At 47.0% G+C, this 26,997-nt stretch overlaps 1 protein-coding gene across 1 annotated transcript in view; it reads right to left on the bottom strand.

The window, feature by feature from the left end:
- The window catches only part of LOC126160698 (agrin-like), a 454,728-nt gene that overhangs the window by 152,710 nt on the left and 275,021 nt on the right, over positions 1–26,997 (bottom strand). The window contains exon 13 of the mRNA XM_049916923.1: positions 17,543–17,800. Coding sequence (XP_049772880.1) covers positions 17,543–17,800 — 258 coding nt within the window. The remainder of the gene's footprint in view (positions 1–17,542; positions 17,801–26,997) is intronic.

Here is a 26,997-nt window from a genome sequence, read left to right as displayed (position 1 = left end):
AAATGCTGGTCCAAGGAGTGGCGCCACACCAACTCTTCTCCGAAGAAAAATTTCAAAGCTCCATCCTCAGCTGATAAAGTCACAGCGACGGACGTCTGGGACATCTACATCTACATCTAGATCCATACTCCGGAAGCCACCTGACGGTGTGTGGCGGAGGGTACCTTGAGTACCTCTATCGGTTCTCCCTTCTATTCCAGTCTCGTATTGTTCGTGGAAAGAAGGATTGTCGGTATGCCTCTGTGTGGGCTCTAATCTTTCTGATTTTATCCTCATGGTCTCTTCGCGAGATATACGTAGGAGGGAGCAATATACTGCTTGACTCTTCGGTGAAGGTATGTTCTCGAAACTTTGACAAAAGCCCGTACCGAGCTACTGAGCGTCTCTCCTGCAGAGTCTTCCACTGGAGTTTATCTATCATCTCCGTAACGCTTTCGCGATTACTAAATGATCCTGTAACGAAGCGCGCTGCTCTCCGTTGGATCTTCTCTATATCTTCTATCAACCCTATCTGGTACGGATCCCACACTGCTGAGCAGTATTCAAGCAGTGGGCGAACAAGCGTACTGTAACCTACTTCCTTTGTTTTCGGATTGCATTTCCTTAGGATTCTTCCAATGAATCTCAGTCTAGGATCTGCTTTACCGAATTATTCTATTTCTCGTCTCTCTTCATGATGCAAAGATCAACCCTAAAAAGCTTAGTGCTACCCTGAGGAGGAAACGACTTCAGTGTATTCGTCGCGACAAAAATGGAAAAGAGCTCAACCTTCGCCATGACAACGCAAGGCCTCACACAAATCTCTGGACCCGAGAGGAACTTACAAATCATCAGTGGACTTTTTATTTTTTTATTTTACGGGTCTACTTCCGTAGGACCAAATTGATGAGCAAAACTCCAAGGTCATGGAACGTGTCATTACATGAAATTACAGCGTTAAAGTAATAACATATAAAATAAATTGTTTATGAACCAAAGAAAAACAAGCCATAAGTTTAAGTAAACGCAGTTAATAATATAACATAGGGATCAGCTTAATTTTGCAAGGAACTCCTCGACAGAATAGAAAGAGTGATCCATGAGGAAACTCTTCAGTTTAAAATTGAAAGCGCTAAGATTTTTAAATTCTTATGGTAACTTATTGAAAATGGATGTAGCAGTATACTGCACACCTTTCTGCACAAGACTCAAGGCAGTGCGATCCTAATGCAGATTGGCTGTCTGCCTAGTACTAACTGAGTGAAAGCTGCTAATTCTTGTGAATAAACTGATATTATTAACAAGAAACGACAATAAAGAATATATACAGGGTGGTGATGTTTGGTTTGTGGGGCGCTCAACTGCGTGGTTATCAGCGCCCGTACAATTACCCAATCTTTGCTCAGTCCAATTTCGCCACTTTCCTGGATGATGATGAAATAATGAGGACAACACAAACACCCAGTCATCTCGAGGCAGGTGAAAATCCCTGACCCCGCCGGGAATAGAACCCGGGACCCCGTGCTCGGGAAGCGAGAACGCTACCGCGAGACCACGAGCGGCGGACATATATATATACAGGGTGGAGAAAAAATTGTTTCACGAAATTTTAACCTTGGATAGCTGATCCCAGTAGGAACCAAAATTACTAATGTTGTGTAGGTCGACAACGCACAGTAGTTAAACTACAGAGACTTGGCGCCACGCGCTCCGATTGCCCGCGGGATTAACCTGTTGCCGGATGTGCTGGACAACGCATGATCACGAATGCTTTCCTGCCGGAGATCGCTGTGTATCCAAGGTGGCCAGCACGGTCGGTGGTAGCGCGCTAGCCTTCCACTCTGGGGGCGAATCCACCAAGTTCCCGACACATCCATTGTAGTTTCATGATAAGACGTACCCGGAACAAACCCGTCAATAGCTGTTAGTTCGCGTACAGAAAGTCTCTTACAAATTGTGTCGGCCCTGGAAAGGGCCTTGTTTGTAGCAGGTGCTCGAACTGACAATCCTCTGACGCTACATAAGCTTGGTAACGTCCAACGGTGTTTTGCCAAACTCTTACAAAGATTCCTGGCATTGTCCTGATATGATTGGCGGCATGTTGAATGCGATTCATTAATTTCTCTTGGTTTTTAGGTCGTTCGCGTCCAGGTGGGTGAACTAGAACCTTGAAGAATCCCAACAACAAAAAGTTCGGCGGCGTGAGGTCTGGTGATTGCGGGGGCCGTGTCCTACAAGCACCTCTGCCAATGACCCGGCCGTCGAAGAGTTCATTTAAATAATCGCGCGTTGCACGACTGTTATGTAGGGGCGCCCCATCATGCTGCAACCACATGCGCAGCCGTATGTCCAGGGGAACATCTTCCAGTAGGCTGGGTAGAGTTTCTTGCGAAAAATGAGGGTTATTCGCCCGGGTAAGTCGAGGAGATAGACGGAGCGGCCCAATCAAATGGCCACCCACAATGCCTGCCCAAATGTTGAGTGAAAACCGTTCCTGGCGTCAGTGGACGTATGTGACGTGAGGATTTCCCCTTGCCTAGTTATGAACGTTTCGAGTGCTGTAAAGGCCATACTCGTCGGTAAACAACACTATGGCGGGGAAGTCGGGATCTCTTGCAACTCGTCGCAGAAACCACCGGCAAAACCCTAGCCTGTGTTTATAGTCAGCCACAGGATTTAGGTCTTGAACAGCGTGGAAACCAAATGGATGCTGGCCGTCATCCCTCAAAACCTCCCAGGCTAACCGACGAGTGACAGCCATGTCGAGTCCAACCGCTCCATTACTTGTCGTAGGTGCATCCTCGAAGCGCTCGAGAATAGTCTCTTCAAATGCAGCATCCCATCGTGTTCGAGGTCTTCCAGCATCACCATGATATCCCGCTAACGAGCCTGTTTCGCTAAGTCGCCGGTGAATTGATGTAAACGTTTACTGGTGTGGGTGGCGTCTTGTTGGGTACCGTACCTCATACAACCGTCAAGCTTCATGCGCATAACCGTCGGCTAGTCCACAAAAAAAATGGTTCAAATGGCTCTGAGCACTATGGGACTTAACTTCTGAGGTCATCAGTCCCCTAGAACTTAGAACTACTTAAACCTAACTAACCTAAAGACATCACACACATCCATGCCCGAGGCAGGATTCGAACCTGCGACCATAGCGGTCACGTGGTTTCAGACTGTAGCGCCTAGAACCGCTTGGCCACCCCGGCCGGCGCTAGTCCATAAACAAAAACCATATCTTGTTGTTCTTCAAACAAATACTGTGCCACCATGCTTACTGCATGACTAAATCGCAGGTGTGTGTGCTCCGGAGCGAAGCTCCTGTGTGACTGGCTCTGACGTGAGGTGGAGACAAACAGCAAGATGTATTCGACACGTGTACGTTTCACATTGGGGCAGTTATCACGCGTGGATTTGCACGGAGATAACTTGTCCTCCGATGTGTGATGGATTTCGCAGCAGTTATTGCTTTGCCCCCCATGCATGCCGATGTAATGCGTCTTCACATGTAGGTTGTCTTCTTGGGTGTCTCCTCAGCACAGTTCTGCAGTGCTAGCTATGCAGCGAGCAGGTGTGGCCAGCGGGTGGTGACGCTGCGCGGCAGTTTGCGGCCCAGCGTCCGGATTTGGGCGTTGTGCGACCGGCCAGCACGTTCGTAAAAGGTGCGGGCGGTCATCTGGAAGAGGTCACGGAGCAGAGGTACTTCCGCGACGTCGTGAAGATGAGCGATGGGGAAATCGTAAGGCAGGTGTAAGGCCAGCCGAAGGATGCGATTCTGCAGTGTCTCCAGCTTCTTCAGGTTCGTGTCGGCGGCGTTCCCCCAGACGACGGCGGCGTATTGGAGTACAGGGCGGAGCAACGCCTTGTACAGAGTGATGCCCAGCCGCGGTGGTAGTGGGGAGCCGGGGTTCAGCACCGGGTACAGTATGCGGAGCCTTCACTTCGCGGATGTGCGGAACCCACGTGAGTCGGCGGTCGATGGTGACGCCGAGGTAATGCGCCGTTGGACTCCACGGGACCGGGCTTCCACCGACGGTGAGTGGTTGCAGACCTGCAGGAACGAGTCGTCTGGAGACGATCAGGAACTGCGTCTTGGCCCCATTGAATTGTAGACGCCACTTGACTGCCCAGGCTCCCAGGGTGTCAACGGCGAGCTGCAGACGGCGGCGTATGACGGCGGCATTGAGGCTCCTCGTATACAGAGCCATGTCATCCGCGTACAGGGCGAGCCGCACACGGTCGATCTTCGGCGTATCAGAAGTGTACAGCGAGTACAGGAGTGGCCCCAAGACCGAGTCCTGTGGGACACCGGCGTTGATGCGGCGGACAGAGGACAAGCCATGCGCGGCGCGCACATGGAAGATCCTATCGGCAAGATAGGAACGGATGAGACGGACGTGCGACGTCGGGACCCCAAGTTCAAAAAGTTTGAATAAGAGGCCGCGGTGCCACACACTGTCGAAAGCACGCGACACGTCCAGGAACACCGCGCCGAAGAACTCGCGCTGCTCGAGGGCGACGAACGCATCTTCCACTAGCCGAAGCAGTCGGTGAACTGCCGAGTGGCCCCTGCGAAAGCCGAACTGCTCTTCGAGCAGGAGGCCTTCCTCGTCAACGTGGCGCTGCAGCCGCCTGATGTACACCCTTTCAAAGACCTTGGAGACGGCCGGCTGTAAACTAATAGGTCTGTAGTTCGTGGGCTGGCGCAGATCCTTCACCATCTTCGGAATCGCCACGATCTCTGCATGCTTCCAGGACTGAGGAAAACTGCAGGACCGGAGGATTACATTAAAGACGTCGGCGAGATGAGTGACAGCCACCGGCGGCAACTTCTGGAGAAGGGCGTTGGAAACTTCGTCTGGGCCCGCAGCTTTCCTGGGGTTCAGGACACGCAGGATGGACGACAGCTCTTTCGCCGTCGTCTCTTCAATGACGTCATCGTCGTCACGTGCCTCCAAGTAGCGTGGGAACCGGTCGGCAACCAGGTAGTCGTGGACAGCGTCGGTCGGGTCTTCTATCGGCGTAAACGCAGCCTCAAAGACGTCTGCGAGGGCATCAGCCTTCGCAATTGGTTCGCAGACAGCCTGACCGTGGACCATCAGCGGAGGAATACGTTGCATGCAGCGTAGGAAACGCTTCGTCGGCCGCCAGGCCGTGCCGTCGTCAAGGCAGAGGGTGGCGACCTTGTTATTCCAGTCGCGATTGCGATGGTTGTCAATGGCGGCCCGGATGTCCCAACGCATCCTGTTGAGGAGGCGCTTGGTGTCGGCATTTCTTGTCCACTGCCACTCCCGGTAGACCCGGTTCTTCTCAGTGATGGCCGCAAGGATTTCCGGCGGCAGCTGTCGGGAGTAGTCAGGCGGAGTGCGCGGTCGGGGCGGCGTTGCTATATTGGCAGCGCCGATCGTGGTTGCCGCGAAGTGCAGAAGTGCTGCGTCCGCTCCAGCTTCCGCAGGGGGCGGCGCGGCGGCGAGTGAGTCCGTCACGGCTGTTTGAAACCTGTCCCAGTCGATGCCAGCAAGTGAGATGCCTCTCCTGGGCTGTTGTAGGGCGTCTAGGTCTATATAAAAAGCCACTGGGACATGATCAGAAGACAGCGTCGTCCTCGTCGTGGCAGTTATCTGATGAGGGATGCCCTTGACGACCGCGATGTCAATTATATCCGGGAGGCCACGGACAGGGAAGATAGTCGGGTCGTACGGCCCCACCACAAGCGCACGGTGACGTTCCGCTACCCGGAGCAGGCAGCGTCCAGCGGCATTGGTGATCCTGGAGTTCCAGGAGACATGTTTACTATTGAAGTCCCCGGCGACGAACACCTGCCCCCTCAAGGAGAGCAGAGCATCGATGTCAGCAGGGTCCAGTGGACGAGACGGCGGTCGATAGGCAGCGACGAACGTGATGGCGCCCGCCGAGGTATGAACGACGACACCAGTGGCCTCCAGCGTTGCCAGTGGTGGAAGTTGTATCACGTGATGACGAATGCCATTGCGGACGTAAACGGCTGTCCCACCACCCGCCGTCAGTCGATCGGTGCGGTAGCTGGAGTAGTTTGCCGCCCTGACGTCGACCCCAGGCTTCAGGTGGGTTTCGTCGATGAGGCAGACGTCGACGGCTTCGTCTCGAAGAAATTGGGGAAGTTCGCCGACTCGAGTGCGGACGCCGTTGGCATTCCACGCGACGACCGTGAACCCTCTAACGCTGCCCACGGTGCAGCTGGTGAGTGTTGATAGCGGTCGGGGCCGGAGAGGCCAGCGGCACTGCAGCGGTGAGTTGCTGCGACATGACTTGGATCAACTTCGTGGCACGGGTCACCAGGGCAGTGAGCTGCGCGACGAGGTTGGCCAGGTGAGCGGTGGAGACGGCCGGCGCGGCCCCGTCGCTGGAGGGGGAGGCGTGGCTGCTTCGCTGTGATAGTCCGCCTGGGGCTGCTCGACTGATGGTGCTGAGCGCTGGGTACCCACGGGGCGGTGACCCCCGCGCCGGCGGTTGGCGGGGCGCGGTCCGGCCGACGCCTCGGTAGAGGCAGTACCCGGTTCCGCCACGAGCAGCTGTGGTGGAGGCGCAGGAGCCTCAGGTGCCGGCACGGCCTCGGATGCGGCGGGAGCAGGAGCGGCCGACGCAGTCGGGGCGGCGGAGGGCGCCCCTGACGCTGCCGCCGCGAACGAGACGCCGGGCCGTCTCGTTGCTGGCTTCGTCGGACGTGGCGCGGGTGTTTGGCCACGTTGGCGAGCGATGGCACGCTTCCACACCTCACACCCACGATAACTGGCCACGTGAGTACCGCCACAGAGTGCACATGTCGGCTTCTCGGTGGGCGGACGGGGGCACGCACGTCCTGCGTGGGCGCCGGCGCCTTTAACACATCTGTCCGGCATAGAGCAGTGGCGCGCGACGTGATTTATCCCCTGGCAGTGAAAGCACTGCACTGGGCCTCTCCCGAAGCGAATATCTTCAGTCCGAACGGGCACGTCGGCGACCCGCGTCAATTGGTAGATCTTGCGGTTCTCCACGGTGTCGGAGCAGACGACCACGAAGAGCGGCATATCGTCGCGTGATTTAGGCGACTTGATCTTCACGACTGCCCGGATGTAGAAGCCCAGGTCAGCGAGTTCACGATGCAGGTGATCGGCTTCCATGTTGAACGGGAGGTCGCGCATCACAATCTTCAACACCTTGTCAGGTGCGGAACCGTGGGTATAGAATGGTATACCACGCTCAGACGCGTCTTGAGGGACCCGGCGATAAACGGCAGCAGTGCGGAGTGTGACCCTGTACAGGTCACGCCCGGCAGGCTTCGCAGTGTACACGGCCGTTGTCCAGCTGCGCAACAGCTTCTGCAGTTCCCCATAGGGCGACCGAAACTGGAGGACCACCGGCGGAAGATGGGAGTTTTTCTTCGGCGCAGGATCGCGCGGCAGCTGTTCCGGCGCGTCAGCGAGCGCGTCGAATGAGTTGGCGACGGCAGTTGGAAGCGTCGTCGATGACTGCATGCGTCTTGCAGTTCGCCGGGCCGGGCGTCAGGGGCGAAATCTTGCTTGGCCCTCTTCTCGATCGGCGAGCTGCGAACAGCGGACGTCGCGGCTGTTGCCCTCCTGTTTTCCTCTTCGTCCGCGTGGCTGAGGCGTGGTGGAGCTCTCACCTTCAGAATCGGGGAGCGGAGCAGACAGCGCTGTCTTCAAGGTTTCCGTAGTTGTGTCCATCAGATCCGTAGCCATAGCACTGGTCGTCGTAAGTGGGGGGCCAGATGGGGCCGTCGACGGCGCATGCGCGGCCGGACGGCGATCTGCCACACCCTTCGCGTCGCTAGCAAGCGCAGGTACGTCCTTATCGCGGCTGCACATCTCAGCGACTGCGTACATTGGGGCAGTGACGGGGGCGAGGGACGTTTATATGTGTGAACCGACAACCATAGCGCTGCTCATCAACCGACGAACGGCAACAGGGTAATCCCGTGGCCAATCGGAGCGCTTGGCGCCAAGTTTCCGTAGTTTAAAAATGGTGCGCTCTCTATCTACGCAACATTAGTAATTTTGGTTCCTACTGGCTTCAGCTATTAAGGGTTACAATTTCGTGATACAATTTTTCTCCTCCCTTTATACTGAGAGGCCAATGTCAGAATACCCAGACCAGTGAACAGGGGTCAACAAGAGATCCGCGAACTTACACCACTTACTGCCCGAACTGCCCGTTTCTGAGTCAAAAACATCCTTTTAGAATGTGAAGAGTTACCTCAAAATATAATACCATACGACATAAGAGAATGAAAACAAGCAAAGTAGACTAATTTTTGTGTCGATCACTTACTTCAGATACCGTTCGAATAGAGAAAAGTCTTTGAACAAGATCCTGAACGTGGTATTTCCACGACAGTTTACTATCTATCTGAACACCTAGAAATTTGAACTGTTCAGTTTCACTAATCATACGCCCATTCTGTGAAATTAAAACTTCGGATTCTGTTGAAACGTGTGTTAGAAACTGTAAAAACTAAGTCTTACTGTGGGATGTAGAAAAATTTCCTCTACCAGTCACAATAAAAGATTATTTATTCGTCACACCACCGATTTCGGGCTTGTGCCCACCTCAGGTGTTTATACATTCATGCACATGTTTATGTTGCTGGAGATCACTGTATAAATACAAAAAAAATTGTTTGCTGGTGACTAAACCGATATAAGTGGAACAGTTGTAAGTGGGAAGGCAACATTTATTGAAAATATATCTGTACTTACATAAAGATGAAGCAGCATTATTGTAATTACGCTGTGGTGACAGTTTTCCCACTTAGCTGCGCTCTGTTATGATTTTCACGTCCATATTTCAGTTTTATAAAGTTTAGCTGCACATTTCACTATTATGATGTGCACTCTTGAAATACACTGTGTTTACACAAAAAAAATGTTGGCTATGGACAAAGACCTTAGACGGAGGAGGTCTAAAGATAAAGATTGCTCATAAAGAAAAATTTTCCTACACCCTCTAAAGGAACAGTCACGGAGTTCAACAGAATACACTATGGATAAAATGCACTGAGTCTTCCTGAGATTTAGGGTTAGTTTATTTTCTACAAGTCATGAACTTATGTCATGAACTGCACAATTTGAAACAGAGCCAACGTTGCACACAACATCCTTTACTACCAAGCTAGTGTCGTCAGCAAACAGAAAAATTTTAGACTTACCTGTAATACTAGAGGGCATACCATTTATATAAAAAAGGGCAGGAATAGTTCCAGCACTGATCCCTGGGACACCCCCATTTGACCGTGCCCCACTCAGACCCCACTATGAATAATGGCCTTTTGTTGTCTGTTGTTAAAGTATGAGGTGAACCAATTGTGAGCTACTCCCCGTGTTCCGTAGTGGTTCAACCCTTGGAGCAATATTTTGTGATCAACACAATCAAATGCCTTAGTTAAATAAAAAAGATGGCTAGCTTTAGAAACCTTTTGTTTAATCCATCCAGTACCTCACAGAGAAAAGAGAATATAGCATTTTCAGATGTTAAATCACTTCTAAAGCAGAAGTGTACATCTGATAGCGAATTATGTGAAATACACACATCAAAAAAAGTTTTGCATCACCTCGGTTCTGAGAGTTCCGGAACCTGTACGTAAACACCATTTCCTCCCTTTTTATTGCTCATGAAAACCACACATTGCATGTTGTACCACCATACAGCGAGACCTTCAGATGTGGTGGTCCAGGTTACTGTACAGACCGGTACCTCTAATACCCAGTAGCATGTCCTCTTGCATTCACGAATGCCTATATTCGTCTTAGCATACTGTCCACAAGTTCATCAAGGCATTGTTGGTCCAGATTGTCCCACTCCTCAATGGCAATTCGGCGTAGATCCCTGAGAGTGGCTGATGGGTCACGTCGTCTATAGACAGCCATTTTCAATCCATCCCAGGCATGTTCGATACGATTCATGTCTGGAGAATATGCTGGCAGCTCTGGTCGAGCGATGTCGTAGTGCTGAAGGGAGTCATTCACAAGATGTGCACGATGGGGGCGCGAATTGTCGTCCATGAAGACGAATGCCTCGTCAGTATGCTGCCGATATGGTTGCACTATCGGTCGGATGATAGCATTCACGTATCGTACAGCCGTTACGGCGCCTTCCTTGACCACCTGCAGCGTACCTCGGCCCCACATAATGCCACACCAAAACATGAGGGAACCTAAACCGTGCTGCACTTGCTAAACAGTGTGTCTAAGGCGCTCAGCCCTACCGGCCCCCAAACACATCTCCGGCGATTGTCTGGTTGAAGGCATATGCAACACTCATCGGTGAAGAGAACGTGATGCCAGTCCTGAGAGGACCAATCGGCATGTTGTTGGGCGTATCTTTACCGCACTGCATGGTGTAGTGGTTGCAAAGATGGACCTCGCCATGGACGTCGGGAGTGAATTTGCGCATCCTGCAGCCTATTGCGCACAGTTTGAGTCGTTACAAGACGTCCTGTGGCTGCACGAAAAGCATTATTCAACATGGTGGTGTTGCTGTCAGGGTTCCTCCGAGCCATAATCCGTAGGTAACGAACATCCACTGCAGTAGTAGCCCTTGGGTGGCCTGAGCGAGGTGTGTCATCGACAGTTCCTGTCTCTCTGTATCTCCTCCATGTCCGAACAACATCGCTTTGGTTCACTCCGAGACGCCTGGACACTTAACCTTGCTGAGACCCATTCCTGTAACAAAGTAACAATGAGGACGCGATCGAACCGCGGTAATGACCGTCTAGGCATGGTTGAACTACACACAACACGAGCCGTGTACCTCCTTCCTGGTGGAATGACTAGAACTGAACGGTTGTCGGACCCCCTAATAGGCGCTGCTCATGCATGGTTTTTTACATCTCTGAACAGTCAGAGAGACTGTGTCTGTGATACAATATCCACAGTCAACGTCTATCTTCAGGAGTTCTGGGAACCGGGGTGATGCAAAAATTTTTTTGATGTGTGTAAAATGATCAATTATCCTTACGTAAACAGTCTTTTCAATAACTTTAGTAAACACTGATGGCACAGAAGTAAGTCGAAAATTGTCTACACTATCCCTTTCTCCTTTTTTATGAAACGGCTTTACTACTGAGTACTTTAATCGTTCAGGAAACTTACCTTCTTAAAGAAAAAAATAAATATGGCTAAGTACAGGGCTAACGTGTGGAGCATATTATTTTAGTATTCTGCTAGGAACTCCATCATATCCATTAGAGTCCTTAGTCTTCAGTGATTTAATTATTGATTCAGTCTCCCTCTTGCAGTATCACAGAGGAATATTTCAGACATCAATCTCTGGTAGGCATTTTCCAAGATAGGTACATGATTCCCTGTAGAAACGAAGTTTTTATTTAATTCACCAGCAATGCTCAGAAAATGATTGTTAAGTACTGTTCATATATCTGATTTATCAGTAACAGAAATATTTTTACTGCGAACTGACTTTATATCGTTGACCTTGTGCTGCTGACCAGACACTTCTTTCATAACTGATGAAATGTTTTTAATTTTATCCTGTGAGTTAGCTATTCTATTTGCGTGTTTCATACTCTTTGCTTTCCTGATAACATTTTTAAGCACCTTACAATACTGTTTGTTATGGGTTACTGTAGCCTGATTGTAACTACTTGTAACATTTTGATATAATTCCCACTTTGTTATACAGGATACCCATCTTGTAATGAAGAACGAATAAAAATATTGCCTATGGTGGTGCTACTGTTCTCCTGCACCCTGGTTGGAAAAAACACCATCTGCATCAGATCATCAGAATTTAGGAGATCTTTCAATATCCTTCTTCTTGCACAGTCAGACATAAAGAAAATATTGAAGTCCCCACATATAACTAATCTTTGGTACTTCCTATAAAGTGAACCAAGAACTCTCTCTAGCTTGAGCAGAAATGGTCTGAAGTCAGAGTTAGGTGGCCTATAAACTACAACAAATGGAAGTTTAGTTGCAGTAAATTAAACTACCCCTGCATAACGTTCAGATAACTGTTCAGTGTCGTGCCGCGATAAGTCTGTGGATTCAAATGGAATACTGTTTCTTACGTACATGGCCACTCCTCCATCCTGCAAGGAACTCCTTGAAAAACATCTAGCTAATCTGTATCCTGATAAAGGAAGCCTTTGAATTGTCAAATTATTTAAATGGTGCTCCGATATACCAATAATGTCAGAGTCAACATCTATAAGCAGTTCATTAACTGTATCTCTGGTATCTTTTATATTATGATGAAATATGTTAATTCCTTCTCTACCTGGATACCTGACCTCCTCTGCTTTGTTAGAGGGACTTTCTTTAGCTGGTATGCCTATTAGCTGACTTCTGTCTAAAAAAGCGCCAACTACTACAGGAATTTTTCCACGAGCGATCCCACCACCACTCACTACATTGTCACCTATAAGCTTTTCCGGCCTCCTCTTCCCATACGTACTGAGGCGCAGGCCATGCCTAGTAAAACCCGATCTATTGATGAACTCAACTGGCGCCTCTGCAACGCGAGCCATGCCCTCCGCCATCGGTGCCTTCTCCCGCCCCATGTTAACACGCCTAACAGCAGCATTAAGATGAGGACGATTATGACGCTGAAACAGCTGCACGAAGTGCACATTAGTGCCATCAGTTTGAGTAGCTATCTCTATCAGGTCACCACCTACATCATATTCCTCGTCACCACCAAGACTATTTCCTGCTCCACCTACTATCACTACCTGATCCTCTTTTGCAAAATTCCTACATAACTGTCCTATGCTGTCAGTGACCTGAGCCAACCCTGCACTAGGCTTCACAATGCTAGTGATCTGGTACTCAAACCCCAACACATCCTGCAACTGCCGACCCACACCTCTGCCACGCGAACGATCTAGCTTCCTAACTGCTGGGGACTGCTGCATGTTTTCTACGTCTACAGCTACAAGAGGCTCCTCTCCTCTCTACTGCTGGCCAAATCTAGTGCTTGTACGCAAAGTACAACTGTCTGAGTAACTCCTCCTCCTAGCTGCCTTCTTACCAATGGCCAGTTCCAATTCCCCAACGCCCTTCACCTTCCTCATCGTATCTACTTTCTCCTTTGCGTCTTGTAATTGCACCTGAGGGGCACAGGTCGTATGCTCCTCCTCCTCTATCAACTTATTTCTGCTGCAAATTCTGCATTCAGGAGAGGATCTCGCTAGAATGCCCACTGGCTTCCCCACTGCATTCCCCCAATGAAGATACTTTGAACAAATCCCACACAGTAACCCACTACTCACATACCTACGAAAAAGCCCACAATTCTCACTCATGGTAAAATTGTAACAGTAACGCCGGCCGGGATGGCCGAGCGGTTCTAGGCGCTACAGTCTGGAACCGCGCGACCGCTACGGTCGCAGGTTCGAATCCTGCCTCGGGCATGGATGTGTGTGATGTCTTTAGGTTAGTTAGGTTTAAGTAGTTCTAAGTTCTAGGGGACTGATGACCTTAGAAGTTAAGTCCCATAGTGCTCAGAGCCATTTGAACCATTTTGTAACAGTTGCTGAAAAAACTAAACGTCTACGTCACCTAAGGTCAGTTACAACAGTAGAACTATTTAAAGAACTACCATTAGTGGTCTCGAAATTTTTCTATACTATGAAAGCAACAACTTTTATTAATACTACTAAACCACAGCTAATACCAATACCACCAAAACTTCACACAATTTCATAGCTAAAACCAAAAATTCAAGCGGCCACTGGAACACTCAATGAAATTAGAACAGTGATTGAAAATTTTACTGAAGTATTTCACTAGAAACAATTAGAAACGTCAACTGAAAACTACCGCACGAAATTTCCTAAACGACTGCAACGTACAAACTACTCAAAAAAGATCGTGGGCGAAAGTTTCCAAAAGTTTATTAAATAGTTATTTTGTCAGAAACAGCACGAGGCACCGTTGAGTTTAATAACTGTACAAGAGTGCACAAACAACTTCGTGAGAACTTAAGAACCGCTACAGCTGCAACTGCACTCGCGAAATGTAAACACACTGCTAATATTTGGATGAACGATTGAAAACTACTAAATTTAATACTCAAATACAGCGCACAAAGAGCTTTGTCAGTACTTAGCTATAGAACCGCCACAGCTGCAACCGCACGCCGCGAAGTATAAACACACTGCTGAGGCTTGAGGTTTGGATGAACGACGTAAGCACACTCAAGAATAACAGACCACTCGAATCAATAACACATAATGAAAGACTGAGATGGATGAAAATCCACTAATAAGTTACTTTTACAGCAAATATTAACACAAATTAACTTTAAAAAAGAAATTGAAGTGTAAAACTTTTCTTCCTCATCCTCAATAGAGGTCGGATCTTACACCTTCCCACTTCCATCTGTGTGGCCCAATAAAGGATGCACTCCTCGAGAAGCAGTACGTAGATGATGCGGAGGTTATTGATGCAGCAAGGCGATGGCTCAGATATCGACCAGCAGAGTGATACCATGCGGTGATATACGCCTCCTACTGAGTTGGCGTAAGGCTGTCGCTTTGAACGGAGATTATGGTAAAAAATATGGTTTTGTAGCCGAACGAGTGGTGAATAATATGGTATATTGGAATCGTGAATAAAATCAACATGCTTTCAGAAGAAAAGTGTGTTGCACTACTTATTGAACCCCCACCCCCACCCCATGCCGGCCGCTGTCGCCGAACGGTTCTAGGCGCTTCAGTCCGGAACCGCGCTGCTGCTTCGGTCTCAGGTTCGAATCCTGCCTCGGGTGTGGATGTGTTTGATGTCCTTAGGTTAGTTACGCTTAAGTAGCTCTAAGTCTAGGGAACTTAAGTGACCTCAGATGTTAAACCCGATAGTGCTTAGAGCCATTTGAACCGTTTTGAAACCCCCACATCCTTCGTATTATTGTCGGTCTTCATCACGGCTCTAACCTATCACCGCTGTGATGCAGCAACAGTTAACGTACAGACACCACATCCTTGGACACTTACGTGCGCAGATAGTGCAATCCTAGCCCAAAAAACATGCCATGAACTCCAACATAAAAACAAACCTGAACGGACACACTGGCTGTGAATAGGCTGTGCCTCAATGTCCACAAGATTGAGTACCAGGAAAGTGGTTTCTAAACCAGTGGTACTACCAGACTCAGTGATCGAGAGTTGCAGAGTACGATTTTTAAACACCTATTATCCATTGTGATTACGTAGGCTTTCCCGGCGTAATAAGTCTTGAAAGTCTCTTCGGGTTTGCTGCTGGATCCTAAAATCAACATGACTCGATATTTCGGCGATCGGGCTATGGAGTTTGGACCATCTCCGGAGGAGTATGAAGAGAAACATAGATCGGTGGCCTTTCTTCCTTATTTTGGAGGATTATCGTTTAAGATTGGACGAATTTTAAGGACTTTTAACATTAAGACTGTGTTCCGTCCACCTTCTAAGATTAGGGCTCTGTGAAAGATGATTTTGGGCTTAGGAAACCTGGGGTGTACAAAATTCCATATCAATGTGGGAAAGCTTACATTGGCCGTTCCATTCGCACAGTGCATGACAGGTGTGTGGAACATCGCCGTGATACGAGGCTACAACAGCCGGAAAAATCGGCAGTAGCAGAACACTGCTTAAATGAGGGACACAGTATGAAATTTGATGAAACTGTGGTAGTTGGCTACATTTCCGGTTTCTGGAACAGTGTCTATAAAGAGGCGACTGAAATTAGGTTGGTGGATAATTTAATCAACAGAGACAATGGGTTTCCTCTTAGCAAGACGTGGAATCCTGTATTATCTCGCATCAAAATTGAACGTTCTTCGGTGCGGCCCTGAGTGCGATATATCGTTGCCAGCGGTGTTCCACTAAGGGCGGCACCACCTCCCTGTCTTGGAGGGCAGCAACCGTGACGGGTGGCGCATGCGCCGTGTACTGAACGGTGGCGTATATAGGACGTCGATTTGCAGCCTGGAGTCAGTTCTCAGCGGGACTCATCAGCAGAAGCAGCATTTTCCTGAAGATGGCGAACAGTTGGATCGCCGAAATATCGAGTCAAGTTGATTTTAGGATCCGGCAGCAAACTCGAAGGGACTTTCAAGATCTATTATCCATTATCCGCTCACACTCTGATGGTACTTCTGATACTTGGGCGACGGTAAACGCATGTAGCACAAGTGTGGACAAAACTCACCAGATACAAAAGTACGCCTCACGCAAAGGCATAAATTTACAAGACCAAGATTTATGGTGCAGAATACTGTAAAGTGACGCAATAGCATGAGAAGACTCTTTATACAGGGCTATTACAAATGATTGAAGCGATTTCATAAATTCACTGTAGATCGATTCATTGACATATGGTCACGACACACTACAGATACGTAGAAAAACTCATAAAGTTTTGTTCGGCTGAAGCCGCACTTCAGGTTTCTGCCGTCAGAGCGCTCGAGAGCGCAGTGAGACAAAATGGCGACAGGAACCGAGAAAGCGTAAGTCGTGCTTGAAATGCACTCACATCAGTCAGTCATAACAGTGCAACGACACTTCAGGACGAAGTTCAACAAAGATCCACCAACTGCTAACTCCATTCGGCGATGGTATGCGCAGTTTAAAGCTTCTGGATGTCTCTGTAAGGTGAAATCAACGGGTCGGCCTGCAGTGAGCGAAGAAACGGTTGAACGCGTGCGGGCAAGTTTCACGCGTAGCCCGCGGAAAATTGGCGCATGCCAGAACTGGAGACCGACAGCGCCGACTTCATCTTTCAACAGGATGGTGCTCCACCGCACTTCCATCATGATGTTCGGCATTTCTTAAACAGGAGATTGGAAAACCGATGGATCGGTCGTGGTGGAGATCATGATCAGCAATTCATGTCATGGCCTCCACGATATCCCGACTTAACACCATGCGATTTCTTTCTGTGGGGTTATGTGAAAGATTGAGTGTTTAAACCTCCTCTACCAAGAAACGTGTCAGAACTGCGAGCTCGCATCAACGATGCTTTCGAACTCATTGATGGGGACATGCTGCGCCCAGTGTGGGAGGAACTTGATTATCGGCTTGATGTCTGCCGAATCACTAAAGAGGCACATATCGAACATTTGTGAATGCCTAAAAAAACTTTTTGAGTTTTTGTATGTGTGTGCAAAGCATTGTGAAAATATCTCAAATGGTTGGTTGGTTTGGGGAAGGAGACCAGACAGCGAGGTCATCGGTCTCATCGGATTAGGGAAGGACGGGGAAGGAAGTCGGCCGTGCCCTTTGAAAGGAACCATCCCGGCATTTGCCTGGAGCGATTTAGGGAAATCACGGAAAACCTAAATCAGGATGGCCGGACGCGGGATTGAACCGTCGTCCTCCCGAAGGTGAGTCCAGTGTCTAACCACTGCGCCACCTCGCTCGGTATATCTCAAATAATAAAGTTATTGTAGAGCTGTGAAATCGCTTCAATCATTTGTAATAACCCTGTACATTGGAGACGAAGATGCCTCGAAGCGCTCTCGGACTGGCCTGTTACGCCCACGTTAGAAACGAGGACGCCGGAGCCCCGCCGTCAGCCCACAGACCCGCACTCACCGTTGGCCCTGCGGCCGCCGGCGTCGTCCTCCGGCGCGCGCTGCGGGAGTCCCCTGCCGTAGCCGGAGCCGTCGGTGACGAGACGCGCCCCCGCGTCGGCCCTGTCCAGAGGCGACAGCAGGTGGTAGCGCGGCGCGCCCGCCAGCAGGTGGCGCGTCGACTTGGACATGGGCCACGCCTCGTCGTCGCCGGGCTGCGTGAAGCGGCGAGGCACCGTCCAGCGGCCGGCGCCGGGGCGCTCCGTCCCAGACTCCTCCTCTGTCGACACGTGTGGTTCGTACAAAATGACGCATCGGACGAGCACTAAAAGAAAAGTCAGCTAGTAACAGTGATGACACCATCAACCTAGTGACAATACACCTTTGTGTAACCACTAGCATACAGTGCATTTCCACAAGGGCGTGGAAAAATGTAACAGGACATAGAGAATGCTCCACTGAGCAATCTGAGATAGGAAACCTGGGGTCGGAGAAACCAGCTTAAGGAGATTTGGAAGTAAACTCATCTACCGCTTTGTCTAGTATTACTGTTTTCCAGCTTATTTACAACTAACATGCGTACAGGTTTACACGTACTGTGCTGTTTATTTACATGTACATTCTTTATTTCCTACAAGGAAACAAGGAGTAATAGCATGATTGCTGGCTGCTGTGGCCGAGCGGCTCTAGGCGCTTCAGTCCGGAACCGCGCTGCTACTACGGTCGCAGATTCGAATCCTGCCTCGGGCATGGATGTGTGTGATGTCCTTAGGTTAGTTAGGTTTAAGTAGTTCTAAGTCTAGGGGACTGATGACCTCAGATATTAAGTCCCATAGTGCTTAGATCCATCGTGATGACTGGGTGTTGTGTGATGTCCTTAGGTTAGTTAGGTTTAAGTAGTTTTAAGTTCTAGGGGACTGATGATCAGAGATGTTAAGTCCCACAGTGCTCAGAGCCATTTGAACCATTTTTTTGCTTAGATCCATTTGAACCATTTGAATAGTATGATTCCCAGGAAGTCATGACGAAGGTTTTGTTTACTTTAGTTGTCTGTAAGGTGCCTCTGTTGTATAGTATTTACATTGTCCCATGACAGAACGTGCTATAAATCAACGACAGACCCATTCATTATTCGGTGCTATTCAGAGACGTACATTGCAATGTTTACTGGTACAGTATTTCCTGGTCGCTGGATTGGATTCAAATGGTTCAAATGGCTCTGAGCACTATGGGACTTAACTGCTGAGGTCATCAGTCCCCTAGAACTTAGAACTACCTAAACCTAACTAACTGAAGGACATCACACACATCCATGCCCGAGGCAGGATTCGAACCTGCGACCGTAGCGGTCGCGCGGCTCCAGGCTGTAGCGCCTAGAACCCCTCGGCCACTCCGGCCGGCCGCTGGATTGGACTCCGAGGTCATCTGACCTGAAACTCCGGGTGTGTGTGGGAATTCCTAAGGGACCAAACTGCTAAGGTCATCGGTCCCTAGACTTACACGCTACTCACACTAACTTATGCTAAGAACAACACACACACCCATGCCCGAGGGAGGTCTCGAACCTCCAGCGGGAGCGGCCGCGCAATCTGTGACATCGCGCCTCTAGCCGCGCTGCCAATACGCGCCGGTCATGAATCTCCGTGATTATTTCCTATGAATATATTTAAAGTCACTTGTTTAAGAGACCCCAGTGGATACGAAGATGGAATTAGTTCAAATGGCTCCAAGTACTATGGGACTTAACATCTGAGGTCATCAGTCGCCTAGAACTTAGAAATACTTAAACGTAACTAACCTAAGGACATCACACACATCCATGCCCGAGGCAGGATTCCAACCTGCGGCCGTAGCAGTCGCGCGGTTCCGGACAGAAGCGCCTAGAACCGCTCGGCCACAACGGCCAGCATGGAATTAGTTGCCAGAATTATAGCTACCTATGATATGACTCGAAACACACCAGGGACATTTTGTCAGGGTGCGTCAGAATCTTGTTCGCCGATATCATATGCTTGCATTGAGGCTGATGGTCGCCAGTTTTAGCACATTTTGTGAGATACAGACAAATGGTACGTTCATTGCATCAATGATGGTATTTGCAATTAATTTATGTAAAAAAATGTACACAGTAACATGATTTTATTGCTATTATCTCCTTAAGATGGCTTCTCCGATACCAGGTTCCCTACCTCAAATTGTTCAGTGGAACATTCTCTATGTCTTGTTAAATTTTTGCACGCTCTGACGGAAACACCATGTATATTCTCTTCCGTCGTAGGTATTGTATGAGGAACAATCAAATGAAAAACAAACACCGGCCACAGCGGGACCATGGATTGGTTCCATTCAAAAGCGTTAAGACATTTATTGTACAGACAGACGAGACACCTACTCTTTCTCGTCCGTCTGAAACCAACGTCCACACATGGTTTTCTTCAGCTCGCCAAAGACGTGAAAATCACACGGCGAAAGATCCTTGCTGTACGGAGGATGTTGCGGTGAATCACCAACCAAATCGCTGAAGCGTAGCCTTCGTATGATTGACTGCGTGGGGGCAGGCTTTATCGTGCATCATCACCTTACGTACTGCCACAATTTCGAGTCCGAGGGAAAATGGCAAAGGCAACACTGGAAACATCCACATCTCCCCCATCAAAGAAATCCGAAGCTGTGCACACAAGTTCTTCGACTGCGGGGGCCCCTCTGTTCTTCGAGTTCCTGGAGCGTGAAACCACAATGAGTGCGCCGTGCTATGAACACACTGAAGAAACTGCGACGTGCCGTAAGGCAAAACACCCAGGAATACTGTCAGAGGGAATCACCCTATTGCACGGTAAACCCGCCCTCACGCAGCCAATCGGACGAAGACTGCTCTGCAGCGATTTGTTTGGGAAACACTGCAAAATGACCCATGCAGCTCGGATCTTTCACCGTCTAATTTTCACAACTTTGGCGTTCTGAAGAAAGACACGAGTGGATGTCGGTTTCAGTCGGAGGAGGAACTGCAAGAGTAGGTGCGGTTGTGTATCCGTCGGCAGACGACCGCATTCTATGAAAAAGGAACCAATCATCTCATCTCCCAGTGGGATAAATACCTTAAGGGGCTCCGGAACGCCCTATACTTGCAATGTTAAAATAACGCTTATAAATTACATCTTTCCTCACAAAGTATTTGAGGTAGGAAGTTGAACTTTTTACAGATTATTTATTGGAATATGGGCTACAACTTAACACAGGGATTTTACAAAATTTTAGTTCAGTTATTAAAGATGTTTTTTTTTCAATTGTAATGAAAATCACAACATTTTTTGCAATTTTTTATTTATATATTCAAAAATATACAGTTTTTTGGAAAAAGGCTGTGTTAAATTATGCAGAAGGTACTGTGTAACATTTACTGAAAGTTTGAAACAAATATGTCTGGAAGATCCTTAGAAAACATGTAATTAGTACGAGAAAATAAAAGTTTTGGGAATCGAGCGACAAAGATTGGATTAACTTTTTAGTGCATTCCAGGTCCATAGGATGGATTATCTTCAACCTCTGCAAACTCATCCTCCAGATTCCTCTTGTTCCTCCTCCTGTTTACTCTTGCTTGTATTTCTAAACTCTTTACAGCCCTGTCTGCAGCCCGAAGGCGTTCCTTGTCTAAAGCAAGCATCGCCCGTACCATGTTAGAACCTATCTTCATTCCCATATTTCTAAATACCTTGCACCTTACAATGTTGCCATCATTGAAAGTCGCAACAGCATCATACACACCAAAGTGAAGTGTTTCTATTCCAACAAATACAGTCTTGGGGATTCTCGACCATATAACACTATTTACACTTTCATTGGGGTTTTGAGTTTTTCCGTGAATACACTTTTTCAACAGTTTAGGTGCTGCTAAGTCTCTGAAAATAGGTTAGCCACAACACATACTTTATCTCACATCACTAAAATATACCTGATGAACACAAACGTTAATAATAACACCATTTGACAGCAGTTTAACAGCGCCACAGTGGGTCACGCCCATGTAGAACACATTTCAAAAAAAAATTTAAAAATAGTTGTAGTCTTCGGAATTGAATAAATTATATATCTATTAAAAGGTAATAGTCTGCAGATTCAGAAAACGCAAAAAAGTAAAAATTGAACTTTTCATGATTTTGAGCCTTTCCGGAACCCCTTAACGCGTCAGGTGATTGCTTTTGAGGGGAACCATTCTATGGTCCCGTAGTGGCAAGTGTTCGGTTTTCATTTGGCTGCCTCTTATAGCTTGTTTAACACAGATCGCTTGTAAGTTTATTAACAGCATACGATAACCAGCATTTTTATTTTCAAAGACAAGCACCTTCTATTACTACGTTTTTCATAACTTATGATCGTTCTGTGAGCTTGTAATTGCTGTTCCTCATATATTTTACTTGATTTTTCAATTTTTTGTTGTTGTAATTATTCACTTATGTCATAGCCATCAAATGATGATGGAGTTTGGTGTAAGCATTGTCTCCTGTTCCCTTGTTATTGGACGTAATTTTGTTTTTAACTTCTGTTCGTTTCTATTTTTCTATTACGTGGATGAATTGTTTAGTGTTTAATATCAGTTCTATACTTAAGGTTTTGTCATTGCTAATAATGATAATGATCGCACAGTGGTCTGTCACGCTCCATAGGGACTGAGTACTACGTTTACCTTGTGCGTGCGAGTACGACGTCCGTGGCGCTCACTTACCGAATGTATCTGCCCTGTGCATGTCTCTGCCATATTACAGGGAAACTAGAGGACTCCAGCCCGCAAGAGGGTGCGTTAGCAGCGGTGGGCGGGAATATAGGGAGGTGCAAAGCAAGCAAGAGCGAAGCTGGCAGCAGTGTGGAGAGTTGGAGGTGCGGTTTTACCTGGGTCGTGTAAGCACTCTGTTGGGCCGAACATTGCTGGTGGGTGGCGGCCGAGCATGTGTACTGTTATTGGCGGCATCACGATACTTGTAGTTCAATTCTCATCAGCTAGTGTACCACTGGAGAAAGCGAGCCTGCTGGGGGAACCGTTGCCTACCTATATTGTGGACTTAATGGTGAACCCTTCTCTGTAACGGGCAGTAATTTTGTTCTTAACTGACGTGTGACCCACTGCATCTGGGTTCCTTTCGGATCTACCCAGTATTTTTTGTCGTTCCTAGGATATTCTGTTGTGAGTGAAGGCGTTCGTTTGTACTTTTCTACCTGGCTGTGTTTAACCGTTTTCCTGGACACGTAATCGCGATCTGTGACGAACATGCATTGTAATTTGTATTTTGATTCTTACTTACCACGTTACTGGGTAGTGTGGCTTGGTTGATTGTTAACGCAAGCTACCGCGCGGTAGCTGCGCGGTCAAGGACGCCTTGCCACGGTTCGCGCGGCTGCCCCAGTCGGAGGTTCGAGTCCTCCCTCGGGCATGGGTGGGTGTGTTGTCCTTAGCGTAAGTTAGTTTAAGTTAGATTAAACGGTATGAAAGCCAAGGGACCCATGACCTCAGCTGTTTGGTCCCATAGGAACTTACTACAAATTTCCAAATTTGTACGCAAGCCTGTACTTACTGTTAAAATATTTCTGTAAGCTACTTGTTTAGCATATTACCTACATAGTTCTTGGCAGCCTTGTTTTATTTACTGGTGTTTTGTGTTTTATTAGGACGGTTGTGTGTACTACAGGACAGATTAGCCATTATTTAATACCTTGTACATATACTGAATTCAAGAGCGAACCAGGAAATGGGCACCTATGCACGCTTTAATTGGTCTTGTAGATTTCATAATCAGTTTTGGTAATGTAGATTCCTCGTTCATTTGTGGAAAAGTTATCTGTTTTTGTAAGGCAACTGGCCAGCTGATTCACTTGTTATTAGCCTTTTGCCTTTGAAGTAATGATATTGTAATTTGTTTGTTTGCCGTTTCTACCTGTTGGGCTTAGGTACTTCTTTCTCTATATTTGTTCGGCTACTGCCGTTGTTTGCTTGCCTATAAACCGCTGAGATTAAGTGTTTGCCTTACTTGGGCGTTCTACATTTCAACTGTACATGATACCGGCAGAGGGCCTTGGTATTTATAATTAGTTTTCCTTATTCCTTATAAGTTCTAGACAATTTGCCGTGAAGGTCTCTTGAACTTCATACCTCGTACTTGCTGATTTTTATATACCACTGCACCGTAAGGGTCACTGTATTTATGAGCCTAATGACCTGCGTGACCACGGAGGCGAGTTTGAACGTAAGCTTAAGCTCCCTTAAAATAATTACTAATGAGCATCTTGTCTTATTAAGGAAATTTAATGTAAATCCTAAAGCACCTTATGCCACTGTAAAACTTGTCTGCATCGCCGCGGCCGTTGGTTCTGGTATCCTGCATCTTTCCTAAATGTTATCAAAGTTTTTTGAATAGTGACTTGTGTTCTCTTAGGATTGGTGAGTGTTGCCGTAAACTGGCCTTTAGGGGCGAGGCATCACGTTCCTTAACGAAATTTGTATGTAACATTCAATTACTTGCAAGCGCTTTGTCGTGGCAGGCAGATATCATTGAGCCTTAACCATTTTGTGCAGTATCTAGGCGTAGTTATTTGTTTGACCAAATGAAGTTCTTGATCAGCATTTGTTTGCTAAGAAGCAACGCCGGACGGCAATGAATAATTCTGGTTGCAACTGCTTAATACTTTAAATTATTTTGATAAGAAAAGAAAGGCGACTTTATTTGGGTCCAACGTACGGCCATCTTTGTTCTTTTCATCGTAACCTTACACCCATACATGTTAAGATTATATGGAATGAGGTGGTGAGCCTTGGGTTTAATTGCATTATTTACTAGACATCAGTGCTCCCTCTATTAAAGTGTGTATTTTACTAATTTTAACGTGTTCAGTCGTTTTTTGATAATGCACAACGGTTTAAATGCGCGGAGTTTTGATAATGAGCACCCTACTCCTTTCCACGCCAGTCTCCTGCCGATTCATACATGTTTGCCTCTGTCGTGAAGTGACCCCGTGTCGACAGTTTATTGTATGCAGCTTGCTATGTCTGCTCGCCATACTTACGCCAGGCTGTCGGCAGAATGTTTAGTACCGTTGTTTTTGGATTTGGTATTTAGCATTGCTTACGACATCCAGACCATCTGTGTCACGACTTTAACACAAATCGGTGAGAATGTAGTACAGGGCTGTTACCAGTGTAAATTTCGTATTTTATTCGTTAATATGCTGTAGCTCTAGCGTAATTTCTGCTTAAAAAAAAAAGAAACTGCAGGTAACCTGAAGATTTTCTGCGAACGAAACCGGTCGTAGCAGAATGATAAATGTGTAATAAAACAGCTGAGCTGGTTTTAATTAATCCTTAACATTATTGTCAACTGTGGTGCTCAACACGATCAAGATCATAACCTACTTCCTCCGACAAAAGTCTCGCGAAATTACTACGGTGACAAGGTCAAATAAATTAGAGCTCATACATTTAGGTTTATATACAGTTGATATTTCCACACACCATACTCAAAAAGCACATGGAAGAGGGAATATCATAGTGGCATTAAAAGAACCTACCCCACACACTAATAAGGTGGTTTACGCTGTATGTAGATGTAGTAAGGAACTTCGAGTGCTCTATGTAAAATCGCTTCCTGGCATACGTGTTTGATCGTTTTTGTAGAAACAGCAGAAAATTAAAATTTTGATGGATGGGTGAGACTTTCAAATCTGCTCCTCTACAATACTAGTCTAGTTAGTGCCTTTTCCCTGCGCTGCTTCACTTGGCAAGTTTTCTTTCGGACATTCATGCAAGAAGAGTGTGGTGTCACCGCCAGACACCACACTTGCTAGGTGGTAGCTTTTAAATCGGCCGCGGTCCGCTAGTATACGACGGACCCGCGTGTCGCCACTGTCAGTAATTGCAGACCGAGCGCCACCACACGGCAGGTCTAGAGAGACGTACTAGCACTCGCCCCAGTTGTACAGCCGACGTTGCTAGCCATGGTTCACTGACAATTACGCTCTCATTTGCCGAGACGATAGTTAGCATAACCTTCAGCTACATTTACTACGACCTAGCAAGGCGCCATTACCAGTATAGATATTGAGATTCTATTAATGTATCATCAAGAGAGATGTTCTACAAATGTGGATTAAAGTTAAGTATTCCAGAAGCTACGTACTTTTCTTTATAGCATTCATTACGTATCCTGTTTCAGACCTCACGCCAGCCTGGGTGAGCTTAGCGTGCATTTCGGCCTCCTCTAACTACAAGGTGTTGGCACTTCTGCCAACACTTCAAAGAGTTTCACTGAATATAATAAAAATTACTGAATTGTGAAAAGCCTGCAGGAAAATTTGAGTTCCATCGTACACAACGAAACCCAGACTCAAAGCCACCAAGTTTACAAGAGATTAAAGAGATAATTCAGTCACTGAAAAATAACAAAGCATCAGGAGAAGACCAATTCATCGCAGAATTATGGAAAAATGCAGGAGAAAATCTTATTGAAAAACGAAAAGAAATTATACATGAAATCTGGAAAACTGAAAAAATCCCCACAGATTGGAAGACTGCAATCATACATCCTCTGTACAAAAAAGGAAGTAAAACAGACCCCAACAACTATCGTGGAATCTCTTTATTGTCAATAACATACAAAATTCTGTCTAAAGCCCTACTAAACCGCGCAGAACCTCAGCTGGGTTCAAAACTAGGCGAATACCAAGGTGGGTTCAGAAAAGGTCGATCTTGCGTAGAACAAAACTTGAAAAACTCAATGAAATATTTACATAGTACTTCTAACAAAAGTTATGTCATCACGTTTGTCGACTTTAAAAAAGCATATGACAGTATAGACCGAGAACCCGTTTTTGAAGTATTAGCAGAATTTGGAATAGATCAAAAGATAACAAACATCATAAAAGAAACACTCACGGAGACCAAATCCAAAGTAAAATTTATGGGAGAATTGAGCACAGAATTTGAAATAGACACAGGAGTACGACAAGGGGATGTACTGTCCCTAGTGATCTTCAATTGTGCTCTTGAAAAAGTTGTTAGAGAGTGGAAAAAAGCAGGTGCACCATCACACAGACTGGGACCAAGACATAAGGGCATAGAATTAGACTGTTTAGCATTTGCTGATGACATGGCACTGATCGCACAAGACATTACCGATGCACAGAAACAGCTAGAATTATTACAAGAACAGGCAGTTAAAAGAGGATTACAAATTTCATTTGAAAAAACAAAATTTATGACTGACGTCAAAGATGCACCTTCTGATCTCAAAATTGGTAATAACTACATATCTCGAGTAAAAGAATTTAAATATTTAGGTGAATGGATTGCAGAAAATTGTAATGAAAAGAAATCTGCCAGATCAAGAGTCCACAAAATGGAGACGGCGTTTCAGTTAACAAAAAACATTTACAACAAAAAGAGTCTCTCGTGGAACTGCAAAATACGACACTATACAACAGTAATTAGACCCGAAG

This window comes from Schistocerca cancellata, chromosome 2 (genome assembly GCF_023864275.1).
Source record: "Schistocerca cancellata isolate TAMUIC-IGC-003103 chromosome 2, iqSchCanc2.1, whole genome shotgun sequence".
Lineage (NCBI taxonomy): Eukaryota > Metazoa > Arthropoda > Insecta > Orthoptera > Acrididae > Schistocerca > Schistocerca cancellata.
The sequence above is the reverse complement of the archived record's forward strand: the minus strand, read 5'-3'. Positions and strand labels throughout refer to the sequence as shown.